Below are 21,766 nucleotides of genomic sequence, written 5' to 3' on the forward strand. Positions count from 1 at the left end.
GCCTCCAGGACGAGCTTGTGAGCTTGGTTTCTCACGCTTCCGATATCACGAGGCCACGGCGATTGGTGTAGCCGGCAGGCTCCTAGATGGAGGAGGGCGCCTCTCGCTCCAACAACTAGTCGTTCTGGTGGACGACTGCTGGGCGTGCGAGTCTGTGCACCCGTGGATTTGCAGAAAAGTTGACGTCTGCTCCCTATGCAACCTTTCAAAACCGAGACCAAGGACAGACGTTCCTGAGGTGCTAACGACGCCAGGCTAGCTGGATAGGGGCTAAGAAACTCCACCACGTCCCAATCCGGCAGCGCAAGTCAAGGCGCTGGCGTCTCAGTTTGGACTCCGCTGTGCGAGTCCGGGATCAGGGAGATTGCGTGAATAGAGCTTGTTTTCGGATGCCTCTCATGAGGCTCGATTGCGCCTGAGCACGAGCTTGGAGAGAGTTCGCTGTCAATAGTGGCCCAGATACTCCAACCGCTGAGCCTTATTCACGTACATATGGACGTAGTGCTGTATGTACACAGCAAAATACGGGGGAATCCAAGTAGGCGCGTACGGGGGGATCAGCAGCTTCGGATTGGGCGAGCTGACGGTTTGTTGATGCTGCTGCTGCTGCTGCTGCTTGTCTCTGCTGATGGAGTTCCGGATTGCGAAACAGTCTTTGCGTTCTGCTGCGGTACCTGCATACTGGCGCCGGGCAGCTGCATGCTGGGCGCAGCGCCAAGCCTAAAGTGCTCACTCTACTCAGTAATCCAGCAGGGGTTCGGGCTTTGGGTCCTCGTCGCTCGCCGTCACCCAGTCACATGCAGCCTGTACTCGCCGGCTCTGCTTCCAAGCCATCATCAGGTCTCCCGCCGCAAACCACACCAGCAAGCAACGTTGTGGCTTTCTTTTTCCTGGAGAGGCTCGATGTGAAGGCATAGAGGGGCCTATCGTCTCTGCCCAAAAAGGCAACAACGCAGGCGCGCGATAAGAGCTTCCAGCAGCCTTTGGAGGCGTTACCAGGCTGCTGACCGCGTTGGTCCAGATCGATGATCGGGTCTTCTCCGACACTTTCAAGTGCTGCAGTCAAACTGAGGCTCCCAGGCAGTGGTGAGTCAGTCACAGCCCGACTGGCTGCAGCTGCTTACGACGCCGCACTGCCCCGAGCTCCTTGAGGCGTTCATGTTTCTGGCGTGGTAATTTCCTGAAGCCGGCGGAACTTGATCCCTGAACGCTGAACGCTGAACGCTGAACGCTGAACGCTGCCCTTGCTGGTAGTGGATCTTTTCAGCTCGCATCTCTCCCGCCCGCATCGAGCCTCTCGTCACGGTTCTTTGCGCGACGGATCATTTCCCCGCGCGGTGAATGTCTCTGCTCGCTTGCCCAATCGCTGCGCTCAGAACCCTGCCCCAGGCCAAGTCGCTGCCGACGACGCTATTCATCGGCATCCTCATAGCGTCAACATTTACGTCTATCACAACCTTCTTTCGGTCAAAATACAGCAGCTTTTTGCCTCATATTCCTCACGTTCAGCTACTTTGATCGCCCAAGCTGATCTACGCCATCAAAGAGCCCAGTTGCGCTGTCGGCTGGCTAATCGACGCCATCACAACCTCCTGTGGATGTAATTTAACGCCCTGTCAAGTCATGAACAGCATAGACCCTGCCGCATCCCGGCACCGGCCCATCCCCAAGGCGCTAAGCACCACAATGCCTTCGTATCCTGCCCGGTTCCGTTCCCCTGGGACGATCCAGGCGATGCAAGACGCCATCACACAACACAACACTGCAGGGGATATCTGCCACGGGCAGGCTTAAACGACACTCAGCTCACGATGGTGAATTGTAGTACAGTTCTCGACCGACCTGCATCTTCTGTACCATGGCAGAAATTAGCTTACCCTCGCACGATCTACAGCATCCACGTACTCGGGCCAACACTCTGCAGCTGACGTCCGAGACACCTGAGTGTCCTCGTACTCCGTCCATCGCACAGGTACTTTGACATCGTCCACAGTTACACAGGTCTTTCGCTTATGTATGGGACATGGGAACTTCCGGCCCTCGGGCACCGTGGACAGCTCAGAGGCCCACAGCTAGCGAGACCCGATGGAGGCAAAGGTTGGGCGCGTTCGATTCCAATCTATTCTACTCGTACGTCTATTCTATCATGCATCGCTAATCTTGATATTGCTCCTTCTAAGCCGTGTGCGAGTTGCTTTCCATCTGAGGCAACCTCCAAGTGTCTGACCCAGATCGGGCCTTAATCAATCACCGCGTTGTGGACCGCAAGCTTGATGATACCGCCATCGAAATCTTTGACTTTGATACTCCGCAGATCTTGCACGATCCAGTCGGCACCAGCCTCGCGGATCTGGTCCAGGGTGTGCGTTGTCGCCAAGCCTATCACTTTGAAGCCGGCTGCTTTGCCTGCGCGGATCCCTGATGGCGCGTCCTCGAAGACGATCATGTTGGCCTTGTCGCTCATGCCCAGGCGCCTTTGGCCTAGCAGATAGCACGCTGGGTCGGGCTTCCCATTTTCAACATCCTCGGCGACCACAAGGGTTCGGGGTGGACTGAGCTTCAATACATCAATCCAGCCTGTTACCAGCGCTCGGGTCCCTGATGTAACAACAGCCCATGGCACACTCAACGAATCTAGCTGATCCAACAAATCACGAGCGCCGGGGATTTCAACCGCGTCTTTGCCATACTCTCGTGGGATCAACCCCTCCATTCTGTTGATGTCTGTAGAGTGTCAGCGGCATGCCGGAGCAGAACGAGTCTCCCATCTTACAGTCCCAATTCGCTTTAGTCTCATCGTACAGTCTCAATACGTCTATACTTCTCCGACCGTGGGATGTCTGCAGAATAACCTCCGGGTCTACACCCATCTCCTTGCCTAGACTATGCCAGTGCTTGACGATAGCCTCAGTACTGTCGATGATGGTACCTTGGGCTTCAATTAGCCATAGTAGGGATGCACATGTACTGCAATGTCTGTCTTACCATCAAAATCAAACAGCAAGCCATCTGCGCTCACGACTTCGGTTGGAGCCGAGAACGAAGCCTCACCCAACGACCCCATCGCTGAGGCTCTACTGTACTTTAACGAATTGAGAGGAGGCAGAGGCTCAAGGCACGGCGGGGCCTGCAAGCCGAGAGGATTCAGTGACCAGGGAATGTGTAGCTGTTGGACAACTACCTCACCGCGAGCAGTCAGCGCAAATATATCTTTCTTCTGCGGCGGCGGCGTCGAAGTCCCTTTGCGGCATCGTAGCCGGGCTCCGGCGGTCTGGCAGGGTCTGGGTCGGCTATTGACCTGACCTGCAGGCGGAGAAACTATGCTCCGGCGCCGCCACAATTTTTCCAGAGTCGCAACTTTTGACATCGCCCGCAATGGGCATAGCAAAGCACTTTCCCCACGGTTGAAAACACGCTTGCAGTCGCTGGCAAGATGGTGAAGTCATGTGAGTACAAGCGCAAGATGCCGTAACATATGCTGACAGTAATAGTCTCAAAATCCAAGCGACAGCCGGTCCGTCTGCGGCACAAGATCGAGAAAGCGGGTGCCGCAAAACAGAGAAAGCTGAGGAAAGAATCCAAGAAGGTCAGCTCTACACCAAAACAACTCTGGGGTTCGAATCTAATCGAAAACAGAACCCTCAATGGAAGTCACGGTTAAAGAAGGACCCTGGAATCCCCAATCTCTTTCCTTACAAGGATAAGATCTTGGAGGAGATCGAAGAGAAGAAACGACGGAAAGCTGAAGATGCGCAAAGACTACGAGATGCGGCCAGAGACAAAAAGAAGCAGGCTGCTCAGGCTTTGGCAGGGGAGGTAGAGGACGACTTAATGGACGAAGACGAAGACTTGCTCGAGGAGGACGACGAAATGGACGACAGTGATGCTGTCGATAGTTCGAATCCCATGGCCGCGCTCTTAGCGTCGGCACAAGCCAGGGCCACCGAGTATGGCGATGATCCGCACGGCGACGTTGAGGACGAATCAGACCAGGACGACGGTGGCATACAAATCTCAGAAGTTGTGGCCACTGACCACCGCAACCCGGACTCGTCAAGAAAAGCTTTCGACAAAGTCTTCAAGCAGGTACTTGACGCAGCAGATGTGATTCTGTACGTACTAGATGCGCGAGACCCAGACGGCACTCGATCGAGAGAGGTTGAGCGGCAGATCATGGCGGCAGCGTCTGGTTCAAAGCGGCTTGTATTGGTGCTGAACAAGATTGATCTTGTGCCCCCAAAGGTCCTCAAGGGCTGGCTCACCCACCTCCGGCGATATTTCCCCACAGTCCCTCTCCGAGCTTCGACTCCCGCATCGAACGCGCACACCTTCGACCACAAGCAGCTTACCGTCAAAAACACCTCCGAAACCCTCCTCCGCTCCTTGAAAACCTACGCTGCATCAAAGAACCTCAAGCGCTCTATCTCCGTCGGTGTCATTGGATACCCCAACGTTGGCAAGTCTTCCGTCATCAACGCACTCACGTCACGACTCAGTCGAGGACAAAGTTCAGCATGCCCAACTGGCGCAGAAGCTGGAGTTACCACGAGTCTGAGGGAAGTCAAAGTGGACAGCAAACTCAAAGTGCTCGATTCACCTGGCATTGTGTTCCCATCGAGCACCGAGGGTGACGACAGACAGGCCAAGCAGAAGAAGAAAGCTGAGCACGAGGCCCGTCTAGTGCTGCTGAACGCGTTACCACCAAGCCAGATGTCAGACCCGCTACCTGCCGTTAGTCTGCTGCTTGAACGACTCTCTCAATCGGAGGCTCTATATGAAAAGCTGCTCCAACATTTTGGCATCACAGCGCTCGGGCCATTTGGAGGTGACACCCAGACAGACTTTCTGTTGCAAGTGGCACGCAAACGGGGCAGGCTAGGGAAAGGCGGTGTACCCAATCTCAACTCAGCGGCGATGGCAGTCATCACAGACTGGAGAGACGGTCGCATACAAGGCTGGGTGGAGCCACCTGTTCTACAGGTCGCGGCTGATGCGGAGATGGAAGGGGAGGCTGATATTGCCAACGCGAGCAGTGGAGATCGCAAGCAGATCGTGAAGGAGTGGGCGGCGGAGTTCAAATTGGACGGTCTATGGGGTGATGATAACGCCGCTGATACGAATGCTATGCAAGTCGAGCCTTGACATGGGTGGGAAAGAGGAAAATAGGCGTTTGCATGGGCATTCTATGGCGTCAGGCAGTGAATGCATCTGATCAGAAGACTTCAAGCCGTAGACTCGTCTTCATGGACTAGATTCGAATTTTTAGCGCTAGGTGTATGCAAAGCGACGAAGCATGCTCTTGTGCTTGCTCTATGTCTGCGTTGGCGGCGGAGGAGTTGTAAGAACGTACTGTACGCACAGGCGAAGACTACTAGAATCGCTCACAGCCCAAGTCGCGTCTGGAGACGCGTCCAATCACGTACGCGCGTTGTGCCCGCATCTTTTCCAGAGATTCCACTTTCACTTCGCCGACCTTCGAGACTCTGGCCCAACCTTTGTTGCATCCTCCACTCACATACCATTACACCAACCGTCAGTCGCACACCCTTGTCATTGCATTGACAGTCGAAACGTGTGCTCACGACAGAAGATAACAAGTGGGCCTTCCCCACGCGAGACCGACCCTGTCGAAAGCAGCACAGCTCAGCATACGTACCAGGGACGCACCATCACTGAAAGGTATCTCCGCAGGGAGACCGAGCACACCCTAAAAGATCTTCAGCAACCATCATGCCACCCCGTAAATCCAACGCCTCCGTCTCCGGCGCCGCAAATGCAGGCCCAGCATCCGCAGCACCCTCCCCACCCGTCACTTCCACCTCGGCGGCCGCCAACGCCGACGTCTCGATGCTCTCGACCGCCACCACAACAGAGCCCAAATCGCCGACAACAAAGAAGTCGTCGTCCAAAAACCAAGATGACCCTGCAGGCATCGACGACCTCCTGCTGCCTCGCTCCCTGACGAGCCGCATTGCGCGGGGCATGCTGCCACCCAACACGTCGCTGCAAAAGGACGCGGTGCTCGCGCTCACAAAGTCGGCCACGGTCTTCATCTCGTACCTGGCATCCACAGCCAACGAGCAGCGGCCGTCCGCCAAGACGGTCACACCACAAGACGTCCTGAAGGCGCTGCAGGAGATGGAGTTGGAGCGGGTGATGGGCCTCGGAGAGCGGAATGAGGAAGGCGTCGTCGTGGGAGGCAGACTGGAGAAAGAGCTGGCGGTGTTTGAGGAGGTGGTCAAGGGGAAGAGGAAGGGGTATCGGGATAAAGTGAAGGCTAGGGAGAGTGGGGTTGGGGATGAGACGATGGAGGGCGGGGACGGGGAGCCGCAGGCGAAGCGGGCCAGAAGGGGAAGTGAGGAGGGCCAGGATGGCGGAGATGATGAACAGGATGAAGAGGATGCGTTGTTGGATGCGCAGCTGAATGGGCCAAATGGAGGTGTGGACCAGGAGGAGGAGGATGAGCATGGCGACGAGGGCGACGAGGATGAAGAGGACGAGGCAGAGGATGAGCAGCAAGAGGAGGCCGAGCTTGAAGACTCGATTGATGTTGAGGACGAGTCGGCTGGAAGGACACGGAGGAAATCAGGATCTAAAGGGAGGAGCTCAATCCTAGCACCCAATGGTCGCACGGAGGTGGGAAGTGAGGATGACAGCGACTAGGGGTCTGAAAGACGAAAGCGATCGAGGGCAATAGGTTGACAAACGCTCCAGCGATGGGCTGCTTCCAACGACCGCTGCGACACTGCCAACGACAGGATCTACTAGTACGAGGGTGGCAAAGCAGCCACGTGCCCAATTCAACCCTGCCGAATGCAAAATGCACTGCGTGCTGGGGGCGGGTCTGATGAGCATCACACGAAGAGACGTACAGTACAGAGATGGGCCAGCGAATGCGACCTCCAGCCGTGATTCCGGTATTGCAGACGTCAAGGATACGGAGCTTATCAGTCAGTCACGCCATATGTCGCACTTGATCAACGCTTTCAGTATTGCAGAGGCAGCATTTGGATACAGACAGCATTACTGAGTATCCATACTATCGCCACCCTCTCCTCTCTCCTTCTTCACCTGGTCTTTGACACCTTCCAAGAAGGCTTCCACGGCCTCGCCACCGCCCAAAGGCACGGCGCCACCCCGCATGAAACCTCCATTCTGGACCTGCACGCCAAGTGCATCGGCGATGCTGGGGAGACCTCCGTCTCGTAGCGCAATCGTCAGGCTGGAGTTTGACTGCGTAAATTGAGGCGACCGGAGAACGCGGGCCAAAATGGACTTCTTCTGAGTGAGGTTCAGGTCGGAGTCCTCTGATACACCGTCGGCCGTTTTGGCGAGCGTCAGGAGCTGGGGTGGGAGGTATTGAAGTAACCGATCGACTTCAGGCTCGCTGATTTGTTCGAGATACGCAATAGTTGATGCAGGCGTGAGCAAATCTTGTAGCGTTGTGAAGAGTTTGCCCTGTGCGGCTTGCCGACCAGGCCCTGTCTGCTTGCCACCCATCGAGTTGATGAAGTTCTGAATGATGGCATTGGCGTCCATATCACCGGCCGCAGCTCTGGCATAAAAATCAGCGTGAGTCCAAGGCGGGGATCTGCAGCAGGAAAGGTAGAAAGGATGTGCTGCTTGTAGGGACAGCATTACCTACGCTCGTCCACCGTCAGCACCTCCCTCTCGTGACTCCTCGCCTTCTTCGCGAATATCGCCGCCAGTGGCGCCTGGCCCAGCGCCTCCACTGCCACTACGATGAAAGCCGTGATCGTGGTTAGTCCCTTCAACATCCTCCATAGCTTCATCGTCATCGTCACCACCATCCCGGCGGTCGCTGTCGTGCGGAACAGCTGCCATTTCCTCCTCCACATTCACATCCTCACCCAGCAACAGAGTGTTGACAATCTCACCGAGCTTCAAGTCACGAGCGGAGAACCATGCTGGGTCTTTGTTCGGATGTTGTGAGCCGGATTGGAGCCAGAAGAGGTAGCGTTGTGAGCTGGAAGAGAATCTGAGGACGTATATCCGGCCATTTGTGGGCTTCTTCTCTGGAGTGGGATTCTCTGCGGACATGGGCTCGTACGGGGTGAAAGAGCCATCGGTAGGAAGCATGAGCAAATCTAGCTCCGGAGTATCCATCGGCGCTCCACGTGGGCGCCAGCAGAAGTGAACAAGATCATCTTCGGAGTAGAGGTAGATGTAGCCGGGCGTCGGATCTGGCTTAACTGCCTTGCCCTAATGATAAGTCATTAATTGCTGTTGCTAGCAAACAAGCGGAGGACGCGCCGAGCCTGCGAAGGAGGCGGACTTACTTCGAGTTCACATTTGCCCGCCTTGAAAGTGATAATGGGAGCAATAGGCATTGTGGGCCCGTTTCGAGTCTATCTAATCTCCGAGGAATATAGTATGAGAGATCAAGTCCACGAGAAAGGGTTCGGCGAGCAGGTGTAGGTCTGAAGTTATGAAAGGCCGCCGCAGTTACGTAGCAAGCCCGAGCGAGTGTGGAACCCACGAATTTGACCGCAGGTTGACAAGGCTGATGTCCAGCCTTGCGGAGCTCGCCCATGGGCTTGGCAGAAAAGAGCCACTTTCGGCCTTGGCAAAGCGCACAACCTCAAATCGCTCCGATGGCGAAGCGTTGGCGCAAGTTCGACTTGACCGGGTTCACACACAACACACCACACTCTTAGTTGTTTCCTCACAACAAGATCTCCTCCCCATTCCCGGATTCCCTTCGTTAGAGTCTCTCCTCTTCTGGTCCGAACTCGTCTCGAGAAAGGCCCAGCCACCATGTCTGCGCAGGAGAACAAGCCCACTACGAAGAAGTTCGGCAAAGGCGAGCGGTCGGTGCCTCACCCCTCGCAGAAGGCATCCAAGTGGTACCCTGCGCACACAGAGTCTGCCGCGAAGAAGGTATGTCAAGTCCGGGCTGTCGAATCCCAATCCCGCCGCTGGCGGCGTTGAGATGCCGATGACTTTACAAGCACGCACCAAGCGAGTCACACAGTCAACTAACATAATGTTCCTCACTCAGTCTCGCAAATCCATCCGTCCCGCCAAGTACCGCTCCTCTCTGCAGCCGGGCACCGTCCTGATCCTGCTCGCCGGCCGCTTCCGTGGCAAGCGAGTCATCCTCCTCAAGCAGCTCTCGCAGGGCGCCCTCCTAGTGACGGGACCCTTCAAGATCAATGGCGTGCCCCTGCGCCGCGTGAACGCCCGCTATGTCATCGCCACCTCGACCAAGGTTGACCTGAAGGCCGTCGACTCCAAGGTCCTCGACAAGGTCGCCGGTGACTCATACTTTGTGCGCGAGAAGAAGAGCAAGAAGGAGAAGGGTGAGGAGGCGTTCATGAAGCAGGGCGAGAAGGCCGAGGTACGTGTTTTTCCCGCCTCCAACGGCGTGGTCCGGGAGAGGTGAAATCCAAACGGGAAAGACCGCAAATAAACTAACGAGTCTTTCCTTACAGAAGAAGCAGCCCACGTCCGAGCGTGCCTCCGACCAGAAGTCAATTGACAAGCCCATTCTCTCCGCCATCAAGAACGAGGAGTTCCTCGCCAGCTACCTCTCCTCCAGCTTCAGCCTGCGACACGGTCAGAGACCGCACGAGATGAAGTTCTAGGCAAACCCATTTCTTCTCCTCATACCGTTCATCCCCCACCAACGACCCTTTTACGACCGAATGGATTTTTTACAGCGGTACGACGTTGGGTGCGATAGAACAGTATGCGGTGCGGTGCGGTGCGGTGCGTGTGGTGAGCGAAGCGGGCAAGCACGTCTTCGGTGCTGGTGGCCCATGCTCACGGTACAGTGGTGATGATGGTATTGGTCTGTCAGCGGGCACGTGCTGTCGCCTTGGCTGACAGGCGACGAAAGCGGGAAGTAGCAGAACATTACCTGGCGTTGTTGCACGGCCGCGCTGCCGCGGGCCTATGTGCGTGGCGTGGAAATCATGACAAACCGAGATGCAAACAAAAAAACAATATGCAGAGTCGCCCTCTTCCCCCCTTTATGATCTTTCGAGACCTGCATTGGCACGAGAAACATCGGGTCAAACTCAACCAAAATGGGTGTAGATGGATTGACGATGACCGGCTTCTACCCTATGCAGAAAATGAAACGATGATATCAAACTTCAGTGCTGCTTCTGAACTATCTGCACTGACTCATGCTTTGCCTCGTTATCAAGTGGGGTATCATATCGCTTGCTAAAGCTATATCGACAATCATTACATTGGCAAATGCACGTCCCTTCTATCGCCTTATGCCATGCAGTAGCCAACCACTTCCACACCAGATGAGACGGGCCAGTATCCTCTCGCCAGTCGATCTGTCGACCACCTCTCCGATCCAAGTACTACAGCCACCCAGCGAAAGCAACTAGCTATCACTCCGCTGCCTCCTGCTAGACCGACTCTTGGCGCCTTCGAAAACGCCATTGGCTTTGGTTCTTGCGTCTGCCAGTCCCTTGCGGCCAGCTCTCTTTGCTCGGCCCTCCACATCATGCTTCTCGGCTTCGTCACCGACGTCTTCGATCAGGCTGCCACCGATTGTCGTGTTCATGACCCAATCGACTAGACCAAGCCGGCCGAAGTTGCCATCTCCGTGCAAGAGGTGGTCGTCAGTGCGTCTCGCAATGCCGCCAAGGATGAAGTTGGTGGGGACCGTGGAGTAGCCGGAGTAGGCGAAAGTTTCCTCGAGCGAAATGATGGTGAGGAACATCAGGTAGGTGAGCATGTGGAACCGGAAGAGGAATGCCGGCGCGTAGGTTGGGATGAAGTTGTGGAGCAGGTAGGCCAATGGGTGATCGTACGAGGCTGACAGGGGGAAGGGTGCCTCCAAACTATGATACCAAGAGTTGTGTGCTTTTGCTACGAATGATCTGGACTCGTGGAGGGTGTAGCGGTGGATGACGTAGGTGAGAATCTCGCGCATGATGTAGCCACGGGCAAGATCGATGATAATCGCGAAAGGTGTGGGTAGAGTAGTCGTGACCCTGAGAGCGGAGTGAACGAGCAGCACCTTGGTGAGCAGGAACTCGATGCTGAATTGCGCCAAAGTCGCGAGGAGGACGTTCCCGACAGACCAGCCCACAATGCGGAGGTACTGTAGCGACCGCGACCGCGATGCATTCTTCATAGGCAGCCCAGAGCTGCCTTGTGCTTTTGCCGAAACGGCAGCGGACGGGAACAGGAAGTCAAAGGCAAAGAATGCAGCAGATGGCAAGAGATAGAACACGACTCGGATCGCGAGGCTGCCGATAAGCTCGACTCGTAGAGGTGGATGCGACAGGATGAGCGTGTACCAGGTGAGGTAGAAGAAGAAGAAGTTGACTGTTGTTGACCAGCTACCGGTCGTCGGGATCAGGAGCAGCGACAGGAACGGCAGGCCGACGAGTGCTTGCAGCATGGCACGCACGGTGCTATAAGTCGAACCAAAAGGCGATGTAATGGTGTTGTAGGCGCTGGAGAAGTACGAGGGAGGAGGCGCGCATGCTACTGCGGAGGGGAGATAGTTGTTGACGGTGGTAGGGATGTAGCACGCCGGATTAAAGCCATATAGCGATACCATCTTGGCGACGTCAATGATTCCGCAAGGCGACGAGGCAGTTAAAGAGTCGATAGAATTGAAGGTGGGCGCATTGGCGGTGGTGAGATTGTGACAAGAGCAAAACTGCGCGCATAGTCATTGATCGGGGAGAGGTGGCTGGTAAAGCTGAAGCGAGCGCAAGTTCGCGTCGCCGACTCCCTGACGTCATTCGTCCAATCAAGTGGCAGACATAACACCCCGCTTCTCAGGCAGTGAAATCGCGTGGCAGCATGCTTGGTCGCCTTGGTTGGCTCCAACACGTTGTTTTAACAACGAACATACGCATGCGGTATCCAGACGTCTTCTCCAGCTACTCAATCACCACTTGAGGACCGGAGTGGGAATGATCAGAGCCATACGCGTGCAGACCGATACAAAGCCCGCTCAAGAACGCATGCCCATCGAGCAGGCATTTTAACCCCTTAGATCCATACCCGATCATCAATCCTGTTGTCCTCCAACCACCCATACACCTCATCCCAGCTTTTGCAGACATGATTCACATTCCAGCCATCACTACCTCCCACATCCGGCCCAAAGGTCGTTTGCAGGCCCTCTAACGCCGTGTCTCCGTGGCACATGATCGCCTGTCTGATATAGTCAAAGCAGTGACTCAGGTGGTCCGCCGGATCCTCGCCTTCCCTAGTCAGCCCTTCGTCGTGCTCCCCACCACTGTCCATGTTCATGACGAACTGTCCGTGGTTCGTTGCGAGCTCGTTAAAGCCCATCATGATCATGTACAGACAATGGAGTTGGTGAGTGACTGAGGTAGTGTAGACGGGCTTGTTATACTTGATGTACGGTGGAGGCAGTTCGGGGTGTGCTAGTGGATCCGGAACTTCAATGAACCCCAGGCCTTTGGGCACGAGATCGAGCCAGAGATCATGAGTCCCGGCTTTGAAGGTGGGCGAGGTGAGGTTGCCCACGTAGCGGTTGTCGGGTTGGAATGTTACGACTTCTTTGGACAGCGATGGCCAGATGTGATTAACGTCGCCCGCGATTTCGGTATCTCGCTTTGGCGGCCTTCCATCTGCAGAGCGTTCGTATAACAGGTAGACGAGAGCTATGCCCAGCAGAACATTAGAGAGCCACCATAGCGCCGAAAGAGCTTGGAGCCGCCGGCTGTGTCGAGCATCTGTGCGCACCAACGCGATCGACTTCTCGAGAAGGCCGTCTTGCTCGAGATGCTCGTCCTCGAGAGACGACCTGGGCTGGTTAGGCTCGGCCGCCATGGTAATTGCGTCAAGATGAGACATTGCAGAAGTACAACAGCTTTACTTCAGCGTTGCTCCAACGAAGAACAACCTGGACGCTACGACAGGGGCTGTTCCCGGACATTGCCCTCGATCCCGGGGTCCCGAAGTCTCTTCGCACAATCGTCAGCGGTGCAGGGCTGACGAGGTGGCGCTCGGCTCTTAAGCAAAGCTTGACAGAAGCTTGTATACTAGGTTAATCGGCACCGCATTGTGCAGAGAACTTCATACGTATGACTTTCGATTTGGTTTTGGCAGACTTCGGACGTGCATGCCGCAATGAACTCATCCTGCAGAAATGCAAACTGAACAGGATGTCTATCAGGAACTCACGTGGGGAAGCTTTGTTGGTTAGCTTACTATCCGAAGCATTGAGGAAAGATTGGCTTGCCGGCTACACCTGGGATTGCCCGCTGGATGTGTGAACGATGTTTTGACGGCGTACTATCACGCTTGATGAACTGGGGGACCTCCATACTCCTTATTGAGAACTCACGGAAGGACAGGCTCAGCTGGCCTGGTCACTTCCTGTCATCGACCTGCATTCAACCAAAGGTAAGGCTTCCAGGCCTAGGGATCGAGAGGACTCGAGAAGTGCTACACGCGCCTCTCGTAACCATATTCATGGTGGTCGAGTTTGTAAATCTATATATTCGACCTGCACAATGTTGCTATAACTACTGCTTACGTACAAGTGATATCGACTGTGAGAATGTCCAGGATGTGAATCCCACCCCCGGAGACGTCTCGCTTTATCACTCTCGGACTATTCACCACTGAGAATGAGGAATACAAGACTGTTGTCACAAATCATACTTTTGTAGATATTAATACTAGTGTACATTACCTCAAACCTGAATACTCCGACTTCCAACTATTCTCCAGCACCAGGCTAGATGCTCGTTGTTATAGAAATCTCTACTCAGCACCAAGCTAATTATACCTTTCCTCCAGCTCGAGAACTCAACAGCAAAGTTGACCGACAACCAAATCGCCAATCAAGCAGTCTCAAGCACAAACAACTCAAATTAGTCCCAAAGTTTCATCGTCAGCACTGCACCAAACCACCCTTCAACGTCTCCTGTGTGTACCATAACGCCCATTACGCATTAGTAGGAACATCACTGCCCGCTTGTTCGGCAGTAGTAACCTCATCGTCAGCGACCTGCTGACCGACAGTTGCTGCATCGCCCGTCAATTGGCCGTCCACGTTGTCACCCGTAGTAGTGACAGGCTCGGTCGTGCTACCAACACCTGCAGCATCGCCAACGGCCTGAACGCCGTTTGAGATCTTGTCGAGCTGACGACGTTGGCGAGGAACAGCGGAGCCAATCTGCTCGGCGGTAGAAACCTCAGTGTCAGCAACCTGGGCACCGGCACCGGCGGCATCCCCGGTGAGTGTTCCGTCGATGCTGTCACCGGCGCTGGTTGCAGGCTGAGTGGTGGACCCGACACCAGCTGCGTTGCCAACAGCCTGAACACCGTTGCTAATCTTGTCAAGCTGGCGGCGGCGTGCGGCAGGTACAGCACCCTTGGTGTTGCTGATGAGAGCCGCGGTGTTATCGAGTGCGTCTTCCGTACCATATCCGACGGCGTTATCAGTGCCAGACAGGATGCTATCGGCGGCAGCACCCTCACCCGCCAACTGACGGCGAGTATTAGGCTTAGTATTGCTAATGAGAGTGGCGGTGTTGTCCAGGGCATCCTCAGTGCCATAGCCAACGGCATTGTCGGTACCGGAGAGCAGGCTGTCGGCAGCCGCGCCCTCGCCAGCCAGCTGACGAGCGCCCAGTGGAGCGGAGAGGGCAGAGCTGCTGAGGAGCAGGATGGTCAGAAGAGCCTTGGTGTTGATGGGGGCCATTGCTGATTGAGGTGGGACTTAGATGAGGTATTGGATTGATCTTGTGAGCTGGCTAAGAACAGGGAAGACAGGCAATGAAGTCCTCGGCAAAAGGGTTTGTGTTCTTGAGGCTGCTTGATGGGTCGTTGGTCGTTGGTTGCTTTGCCGTTGTTCGATGGAGAGAAGACATGTTGTCGATGAGAGAGAAGCCATTTTATAGATACCGGTGTTGTTTCACAGTACACGTCTACGTACATGAAGTATGTCTACCGTAGAGGTAGAGCAGAAAGCGATCCTGGGTGATGTCGAGCGATGCCGGGTGATGTCAATCTTCAAAGCCTAAGCTTTCTCTTGATACTGCTTCGCCTAAGCTTGTAGAAAGCTTGATACCGTATATGCAAGCCACAAGATGTCAAAGACCTCGCGAAACCGCGATCCCGAAGCATTGGGGACACTGAGGCTATGGTTCACACCATAGGAATTGTGCGAATAACGCCACAGTTGTCGTTGGGAGCAATACCCACTCCGTCTATGTCCCCAAACGGGAGGCCCCGCAGCAAATGAAGCAGGCGAAAAGAAGCAAATATGTGGCGAAGGAGCCTTGGATCTCACTTCAGTATGCCAGAGACCCTGATCATGCTCGTATTTTTGGCTTCATGTTCCTTCAGGGCCGGTCGCTATCGGCGGCAAATGGGGTTGCGTGGCTTGCTGAACAGGAGAGACTGACACTGTAGCGTAGGTCTCTGCCGGAAACGTATTCACGAGTATTTGCAAAATGCGCAAAAGGTAGGAGGTACTTAGGCAAGCAGCCACAATAGGCACTGATCAACACTAGGGTATGACAGCATCTTAACCGCACTCGGATTCTGTTACCAATCGTTTGCGAGTTCCACCCCGAAGGAGTCGGTAGAGAGAGTTCTCAAGAACAACCTTGTTCACTATTAGACTTTCCTCAAGAGCCGCCAGAGGCCAACCCGTCAGGATCAGCACACCGCGGGCATGCCCAACAACATGCAGCGCCGAGTAGACCCCCAAAGCCGTTTTAGGAATTTAGCTCACGGTTGGTAGACCAACCTTCAGGTGTCCTCGGTTCTCTGAAGTGGGACCTAGGCGCACAGAGGTCTGTTCATCGCATGGTATGATGAGATGTCGTTAGAAGTTGCGCCATTACTGATCAGGCTTCACGAATCAAACAAAGGAAGACGTGTAATCAGCTTCTGTGGTCCCGCAACAAGTTTCCCCAGAGGAGTTGCCGCTGCCCATGAATCCAGTCGGAACCGGACACAAAATGTCGCCGGATTGGAACTGGTGGCTGCTCGGGCAGTGGAGTACCCTCAGTGTTGTCAATCTGCTGCCTCATGGCGAGTTCTCTACCGCCAGTCAACGAGCCAGGAAGGCCGATACTCGTCTCCCGTGCAAAGTCTTGCATAGAGAGCCCCATGCGGCGCATGTAGGGAGCGGCCCACACGATGATGTCCCTAGAATGCGATGAGTCTCGCTCCAACAGCGCTCTTCGAACAATAATCCGCATAGTAGATATACAGGGTATCACAACAGGATTCCGATCGGCAGGATTGTCACCCACGTGTTGCATGGTCTGGGGACTGGAAGGCTGTTGCAGATCGGCCCTAGGGCGCGTACCCGAATCCTCTACCTCCAGTACGGACGTTGGCGCAGCTGAGATGTTTGTCTCAAAGTCTGCAGAGAAGCTTATGTCCGAGTGGGGAGGATTTGGTCCACTGTTAAAAGCTTCAAAGACATCTGCCTCATCATCGCCAGGGTATGTTTCGATATGGTCTCCAGTGCCTTCGTCATCGCGCAAGGTGACGCCATAAACTCCTGTCTCTTCTTCTTCATCCTCAAGCGTACCGGCGACCTGCATCTCGTAATCATCCTGGAAGTCGTCATCAGAACGGGCTGCGACTTCATTCAGGAAGAGTTCGAGCTCTTGCTGGCCAATATCCACATTGGCCAGCACCCGAGGGTCTCTGCAGAAAATCTGCCATATGCGTCGACCCTCTTGTGCACCTCGTGCGTCAACGATGCCGGAAAGTAGCGTATTGAACACGCCCGGAACAAGATTTGGTGCATTGGTAAACGCATATTTGTCCTTGAAACGCCGAGCGATGCTGACAAGATTTGACCCGGGCAAGGCCTCGAAGACTCGCAGCAAATGGCGAACTTGGTGACGGAATATACGGACCTGGCTCTGGTAAAAATCCCCCTTTGTGCCGTTGTATGTGCCATTGAGCATTTGCTGCATGAGCGACAGTGCTTCGTTCAGGGCGGCATTCAATTGACCGTGCTTTGAACTTGCAAGTGCCTCCTCCAACCGAAGGATAGTAGCTGCAAGCGAAGCTAGATTGTTAGGGCTGTAACCACCAGCGATCGAATTTTGCAACTGCTCAAGTACAAGCATTGCGCGGCTGAAGTCGAGTCTAATGATGTGGGCATCCACAAGAGAACGAAGGAGCTTGACGGCCGGCTTGAAGCGCCACTTGCGGCCTTCTTCAGCGATGCTGTCCAAGATGAAGTCGTCCTTGGTCTCAGGGGCGAGGCGTACGAGAGCCGCAGCAGTTGAGAGCTGACCAAAAGTGTTTCGCGGAATAGAGGGGCCATCGACATCGTCAGAATACACCATCCACTCAGCAATATGTAATTGAGCATTGCTCGTCATATGTTGTAAGAGGGCAGCCATTTTATAGGAAGGCAGTTCCCCGTGAGAGTCTGCGTATTCTTGTCTTGCTGCCACAGAACGCACGTCAAAGAAGCCTGCATCTGCGTTGCGCGGACCGTGCACGAAAGCTATGATGCTCTGGAGCTTGACCTTATCGATCTGATACTGTAGTTTCGAAAATACATCGATCGACTGCAAATACAAGTCGTTGTGGATGTAAGCTGTGAGGACTTGATGCGTGAGTCCCGCATTCAGGCGACTTTGATTGACTATCGCTTCGTAGTCAAGGCTGATCTTAGCTTCTGCTCGTGGGGTGACCGATTCGAGGTTCCGCATTTCCTCCATCACCTGTGACCACATATCCAACATCTTCGGCGTCCCTTCGATATCAATCTTCTCGGTTTGAAGAAGTCGCACGGAGAGATAATCGAAATACTCAGCAGGCAAACTATGCGGCTCGAGAAATGAGATAAGACTCTGTATGTTCTTGGCACATCTTTCCAGAAGCATAGGCTTCAACAGGTGGCCTATGTCAGAGGCCGTCACGAGGCCCTCTGCCAGCGCCAATACAACCTCAGCACTGATGGTGCGTGACGGGATATTGGCTAACGGCTGCTCCTTACTATAGCCTTCGATACGACCAACAGTCCCCCCCGTGCGGGCATTGGCACGAGACCAATCCACGAGAGGCACTGAGCGTCCAACATCATTTGATGTCCAGTTCACTGCATACCACGGCTGATCAACGTCTTTGTTCAGCTGTGATATGATCTTGGCGCCTGTCGAAGCATATCTGCCTTCCACACAGCACCAGAGAACAAATTCGAGCCAGACTTCTGGGCCCAGGTCGAGGACTTTGAGCCTGAAGCGACCCCCAGGAGGATCTCTGGAGAGACTTTCGAGCGGTGTGCCTTTTTCGGCTGCACGAGTGATTACCTCCTCCTGCTGAGACCGCCATACTGCGTCAGATAAAGTGGTTAGAATGCGAGACGAGAGAAGATGAAGTATTGGAGGCCGATTGACGGTCGAAGAGTATGGGGTGGGCTGATATGTGTAGACAGTCTCCGGAACCAGGTTGTAATGGTGGATCTTCGCCAATGCGCGATAGACGGTCGACATGATGTGTTGGGATTTTGGTCCGCCAAGTTTTGCCGCAGTAATGATCATGCGGCCGAGCGAGAGCCATATTTGGCGCATCGTTGAGGAGGTGTACACGGAGTCCTCATTTGTGTGGTCGCGGTAGCGCTCCTCAAGATTGCTGTATCGACACACGGACTGCACTGGTGCATCAACCTCGAACTTCTGATGTAATTCGCCATTCAACAGAGATGCAGGCCAGTGGATGTTTGAGGGCAGCTCGTCGGTTGGACGAAGGCGAGTCGATACATCCTTCAGAAGTTCGTCGATCAGGTGCAAAATCGCGTGATCTCGTCCGTACCTGACCAGCATATACTCCAATACATCGAGATCGTTCTCGCCGAAACGGCGCGCTCTATCGATGATTTGTACGGCTTCTCCTATATGCTGATCTGCTGACGGTCTCTGCGTATCCGAGAAGCGGAGCGAGGGCGGTAAAAAGCGCTCGAGTTGTCCCATCCATGAATCCGGAAGACGGAGTTCTGCTTTCCCTGGCTGCTTTGCAGGACCATCCTTCAATCCGGACTTCTTTTTTGTCTGTCCCTTTTCCGGCCGTGATCTATTCTGGGAAGCAGTCGACCATGGCCCATGGCTCGAGAAATTACGAACGCGTAAATTGTTGCCATGCTGGATGAGAGACGCAGCTCTGGTGGCGCCGGGTACTCGAAACGCAAAAGAACGGACAGGAGGCTTAACGAGGAGCGCAGTTGACTGGGGCCATAGCAGGCGAAGGTTCATGTCATAAGGGAGGAGCGATATCGAGGCCGTAGTCGTACTCGAGCATCTCGAAGCTCAGAGCAGTGGCGACGGCGCGTACTTAGTGAAGAAAGTATGAGCGAGAAAGTACTGGCGCATGATGTCGTAGACTTCAAAAGGTTGAATACGACAGCCTTGCAGCAAATCTACGCCAAGCCAGTCAGCCTGGTGCTGCTCGGCCAATCTACAAGTACATGGAAATCCTTTCAGTTGTACAGGTACTCGATACACATCATTGCTTCGCGCATCTCAAAGTCGCGACCCCCCGACCGTAACATCAAGTCTGGTCATATCCTTATCCGAGCTCTGAGACTCTCGACCATGGCATCGTCCTAGCTGTCTTGAATTTCCTGAAAACGGACTCGGGACCTCTGAAGCATTTATCCCTCAACGCCTTGAGTTGGTGTGGAAATCATACGGTGAGTATGGCATCTGCCTAGTCTGTAGAAGCAGCCTTTCCAGACTGGTAGACATGGTCGGCCGCTGGAACACACAGACTTCCGAATCTGGCACTATGCTCTTCACTATGCTCTTTGTTACATCCGCAACCATGTCTTGTTCTTCCCAGCCACCGATCTAGCTGTCTCGTGAAAGCCCTAGGTGAAGTGTCTATTCTTACTTTCAGTCCTGCCCGCCCAGGGGGTCGCGCAGAAGGCAGATTGGGGCTTCACTCGGTTGTCTCACTTTTCAACATCACTTGTTGCTGGCCGATTGTGGTGTGGCCATAAGTCTGGAAAGTTCCAGTCACCTGATCGTTCTATATCAACCACCGCAATGTCCGACTCTTTCCGAGCGCTGTACAATCGCATGCAGCAACGCCGCCATTTCAGATTCAGGTCTGGTCCGCCATCCACTCGACTTACATCAGGAAATATGTCCAGCATACCACCCTCCGAGTGCCGAGCTTGTCAACTCGGCCTCTTCTGCTACGACCATGCGAAGAAGCCCAGTGACGATGAGTCCACGCAACAGAATCAGCCACATGCACAACCAAGCCGCTCCAATCAACCCAGCAACCGCCCCGAGAGCGATCAAGGGGCCCAAGAACGGTCTGCGCCGCCAAGGACGAGCATTTTCGAACGATCACAGCCCGACGACAATTCGAGTAAAGAACTACGACCGCAGCAAACGCAGCCACCCATGCACAATCCCAGGCTACCTCATATCCAGGTTAATGGTGTCGAGATCCCGTACTGGCGTACGATGGCTTAATGCGATTGCTGGCCACCCTCCGTGCCCTCGAACTGTTAAGGCTTCGAGATACCAAAACTCACCTTGACCTCATACTGCCAGGGTTGTCAAGGAACGATACGATAAGGCCCATGCTCAGAACTTCACCCAGGGTCAAGTAGAATTGACAGGCTTTCCAATACTTTTCATGTTTTTTATGTCACATCTGAGCCTCGCTGCTCCACAACTGACCGCTGACTCGGAATCTCGAGGTCAATATCACATTCCTCGGCCACCCGTGACCTCCAACGTCCTGCAAACTTGTTAGCGTGACCGGTCCCCTGTCGTCCAAGGAACCACTTACTGCCCACTGACATAGGAGAACAACGGGCTACACAGCGCCAGGATCGAGCTGGCAGCCTCCGTCGCGCTTCCCGGCCGACCCAGCGGAATATCCTTGTAAGGCTGCTCATCGCCTCCCTTGCGAGTCGCAATCTGCGCGGTCGGGATGCCGAGTGCAACCCTCTGGCCCTCGGGTGTGGTAATCTGCAATCGCGTCAGTCCCATCTGTGCCTTACCCACCACGCACGCCGTTCACAACTCACATAAGCGCCGGCCTCCTTCGCCCTCGTCAACCTGGTATCGATATGCCCAAACGCGACCGTGTTGCAGCGCACGCCAAACTGGGGACCCCACTCCTTCGCGACCGTCTTGCTCAGCCCCACCACACCCGCCTTCGCCAGACTGTAGTTCGCCTGCCCGGCATTGCCGTGCGTGCCGCTCGTGCTGCTGACGTTGACAATGGCGCGCGGCTCCCCATCCTTGACGCGGAACCACGGGGCAGCGGCACGAATCAGGCGGAAGGGCGCCGTGTTGTGCACGCCCAGGATGGTGTCCCACTGCTTGTCGGTGATCTTGTGGATCACGCCGTCCCACGTATACCCGGCGTTGTTGACAATGTAGTGGATCTTGTTGCCGCCGAACTCAGCCGCCTTCTTGACCAGCACGTTGATGTAATTGGGGTCGGTGACGTCGCCGGGCACGGAGATGGCGCGTCCGGGCGTGGCGGCGTTGATGGCCTCGGCGACGCCCTCGGCCTTCTTGGAGTCGACGTCGCAGACTACGACTTTGCAGCCTTCGTTGGCGAAGAGGCGCGCGGCTTCGGCGCCGATGCCTTGGCCGGATCCGGTGATGCTGCAGAGTGGTGTTAGTACGCGCAGGGAAAGGAGGGCGGAAAGCGTATTGGCTAGGGTCATCATACATAGCGGTCTGGCCAGCCAGCATACCCTTTGGCCAGTTGAGGTGGCCAGCAATCTGCTGGGCGCGTTGAGCCATTGTTCGTGAATGCGGGGTGGTGA

General features: G+C 54.8%; 10 protein-coding genes across 10 annotated transcripts; 3 read left to right on the forward strand and 7 right to left on the reverse strand.

Moving 5' to 3' along the window:
* Positions 1–2,239: 2,239 nt before the first annotated feature.
* On the reverse strand, positions 2,240–3,064 carry HMPREF1541_00874 (uncharacterized protein; the record flags this gene model as incomplete). Its single annotated transcript, XM_008713177.1, has 3 exons — positions 2,240–2,724; positions 2,774–2,929; positions 2,986–3,064. 3 exons carry the CDS (start codon positions 3,062–3,064, stop codon positions 2,240–2,242), a joined length of 720 nt encoding a protein of 239 aa, XP_008711399.1.
* Positions 3,065–3,433: 369 nt separating this feature from the next.
* HMPREF1541_00875 (uncharacterized protein) lies at positions 3,434–5,142 on the forward strand (the record flags this gene model as incomplete). Its single annotated transcript, XM_008713178.1, has 3 exons — positions 3,434–3,446; positions 3,492–3,586; positions 3,637–5,142. 3 exons carry the CDS (start codon positions 3,434–3,436, stop codon positions 5,140–5,142), a joined length of 1,614 nt encoding a protein of 537 aa, XP_008711400.1.
* A 588-nt stretch (positions 5,143–5,730) lies between these two features.
* Positions 5,731–6,663, forward strand: HMPREF1541_00876 (uncharacterized protein; the record flags this gene model as incomplete). The annotated part of the gene is made up of 1 exon (XM_008713179.1): positions 5,731–6,663. One exon carries the CDS (start codon positions 5,731–5,733, stop codon positions 6,661–6,663), a length of 933 nt encoding a protein of 310 aa, XP_008711401.1.
* A 360-nt stretch (positions 6,664–7,023) lies between these two features.
* On the reverse strand, positions 7,024–8,351 carry HMPREF1541_00877 (uncharacterized protein; the record flags this gene model as incomplete). Its single annotated transcript, XM_008713180.1, has 3 exons — positions 7,024–7,555; positions 7,646–8,208; positions 8,271–8,351. The coding sequence occupies 3 exons, from the start codon at positions 8,349–8,351 to the stop codon at positions 7,024–7,026; spliced, it is 1,176 nt and encodes a 391-aa protein (XP_008711402.1).
* Positions 8,352–8,778: 427 nt separating this feature from the next.
* On the forward strand, positions 8,779–9,608 carry HMPREF1541_00878 (uncharacterized protein; the record flags this gene model as incomplete). The annotated part of the gene is made up of 3 exons (XM_008713181.1): positions 8,779–8,901; positions 9,023–9,361; positions 9,456–9,608. 3 exons carry the CDS (start codon positions 8,779–8,781, stop codon positions 9,606–9,608), a joined length of 615 nt encoding a protein of 204 aa, XP_008711403.1.
* Positions 9,609–10,366: 758 nt separating this feature from the next.
* HMPREF1541_00879 (uncharacterized protein) lies at positions 10,367–11,557 on the reverse strand (the record flags this gene model as incomplete). Its single annotated transcript, XM_008713182.1, has 1 exon — positions 10,367–11,557. One exon carries the CDS (start codon positions 11,555–11,557, stop codon positions 10,367–10,369), a length of 1,191 nt encoding a protein of 396 aa, XP_008711404.1.
* A 440-nt stretch (positions 11,558–11,997) lies between these two features.
* HMPREF1541_00880 (uncharacterized protein) lies at positions 11,998–12,807 on the reverse strand (the record flags this gene model as incomplete). Its single annotated transcript, XM_008713183.1, has 1 exon — positions 11,998–12,807. One exon carries the CDS (start codon positions 12,805–12,807, stop codon positions 11,998–12,000), a length of 810 nt encoding a protein of 269 aa, XP_008711405.1.
* Positions 12,808–13,930: 1,123 nt separating this feature from the next.
* HMPREF1541_00881 (uncharacterized protein) lies at positions 13,931–14,689 on the reverse strand (the record flags this gene model as incomplete). The annotated part of the gene is made up of 1 exon (XM_008713184.1): positions 13,931–14,689. One exon carries the CDS (start codon positions 14,687–14,689, stop codon positions 13,931–13,933), a length of 759 nt encoding a protein of 252 aa, XP_008711406.1.
* A 1,189-nt stretch (positions 14,690–15,878) lies between these two features.
* HMPREF1541_00882 (uncharacterized protein) lies at positions 15,879–18,941 on the reverse strand (the record flags this gene model as incomplete). The annotated part of the gene is made up of 1 exon (XM_008713185.1): positions 15,879–18,941. One exon carries the CDS (start codon positions 18,939–18,941, stop codon positions 15,879–15,881), a length of 3,063 nt encoding a protein of 1,020 aa, XP_008711407.1.
* A 1,746-nt stretch (positions 18,942–20,687) lies between these two features.
* On the reverse strand, positions 20,688–21,743 carry HMPREF1541_00883 (uncharacterized protein; the record flags this gene model as incomplete). The annotated part of the gene is made up of 4 exons (XM_008713186.1): positions 20,688–20,721; positions 20,773–20,954; positions 21,014–21,602; positions 21,670–21,743. 4 exons carry the CDS (start codon positions 21,741–21,743, stop codon positions 20,688–20,690), a joined length of 879 nt encoding a protein of 292 aa, XP_008711408.1.
* Positions 21,744–21,766: the final 23 nt, after the last annotated feature.

The sequence above is a fragment of the Cyphellophora europaea genome, assembly GCF_000365145.1.
Source record: "Cyphellophora europaea CBS 101466 unplaced genomic scaffold supercont1.1, whole genome shotgun sequence".
In the NCBI taxonomy this organism is placed as follows: domain Eukaryota; kingdom Fungi; phylum Ascomycota; class Eurotiomycetes; order Chaetothyriales; family Cyphellophoraceae; genus Cyphellophora; species Cyphellophora europaea.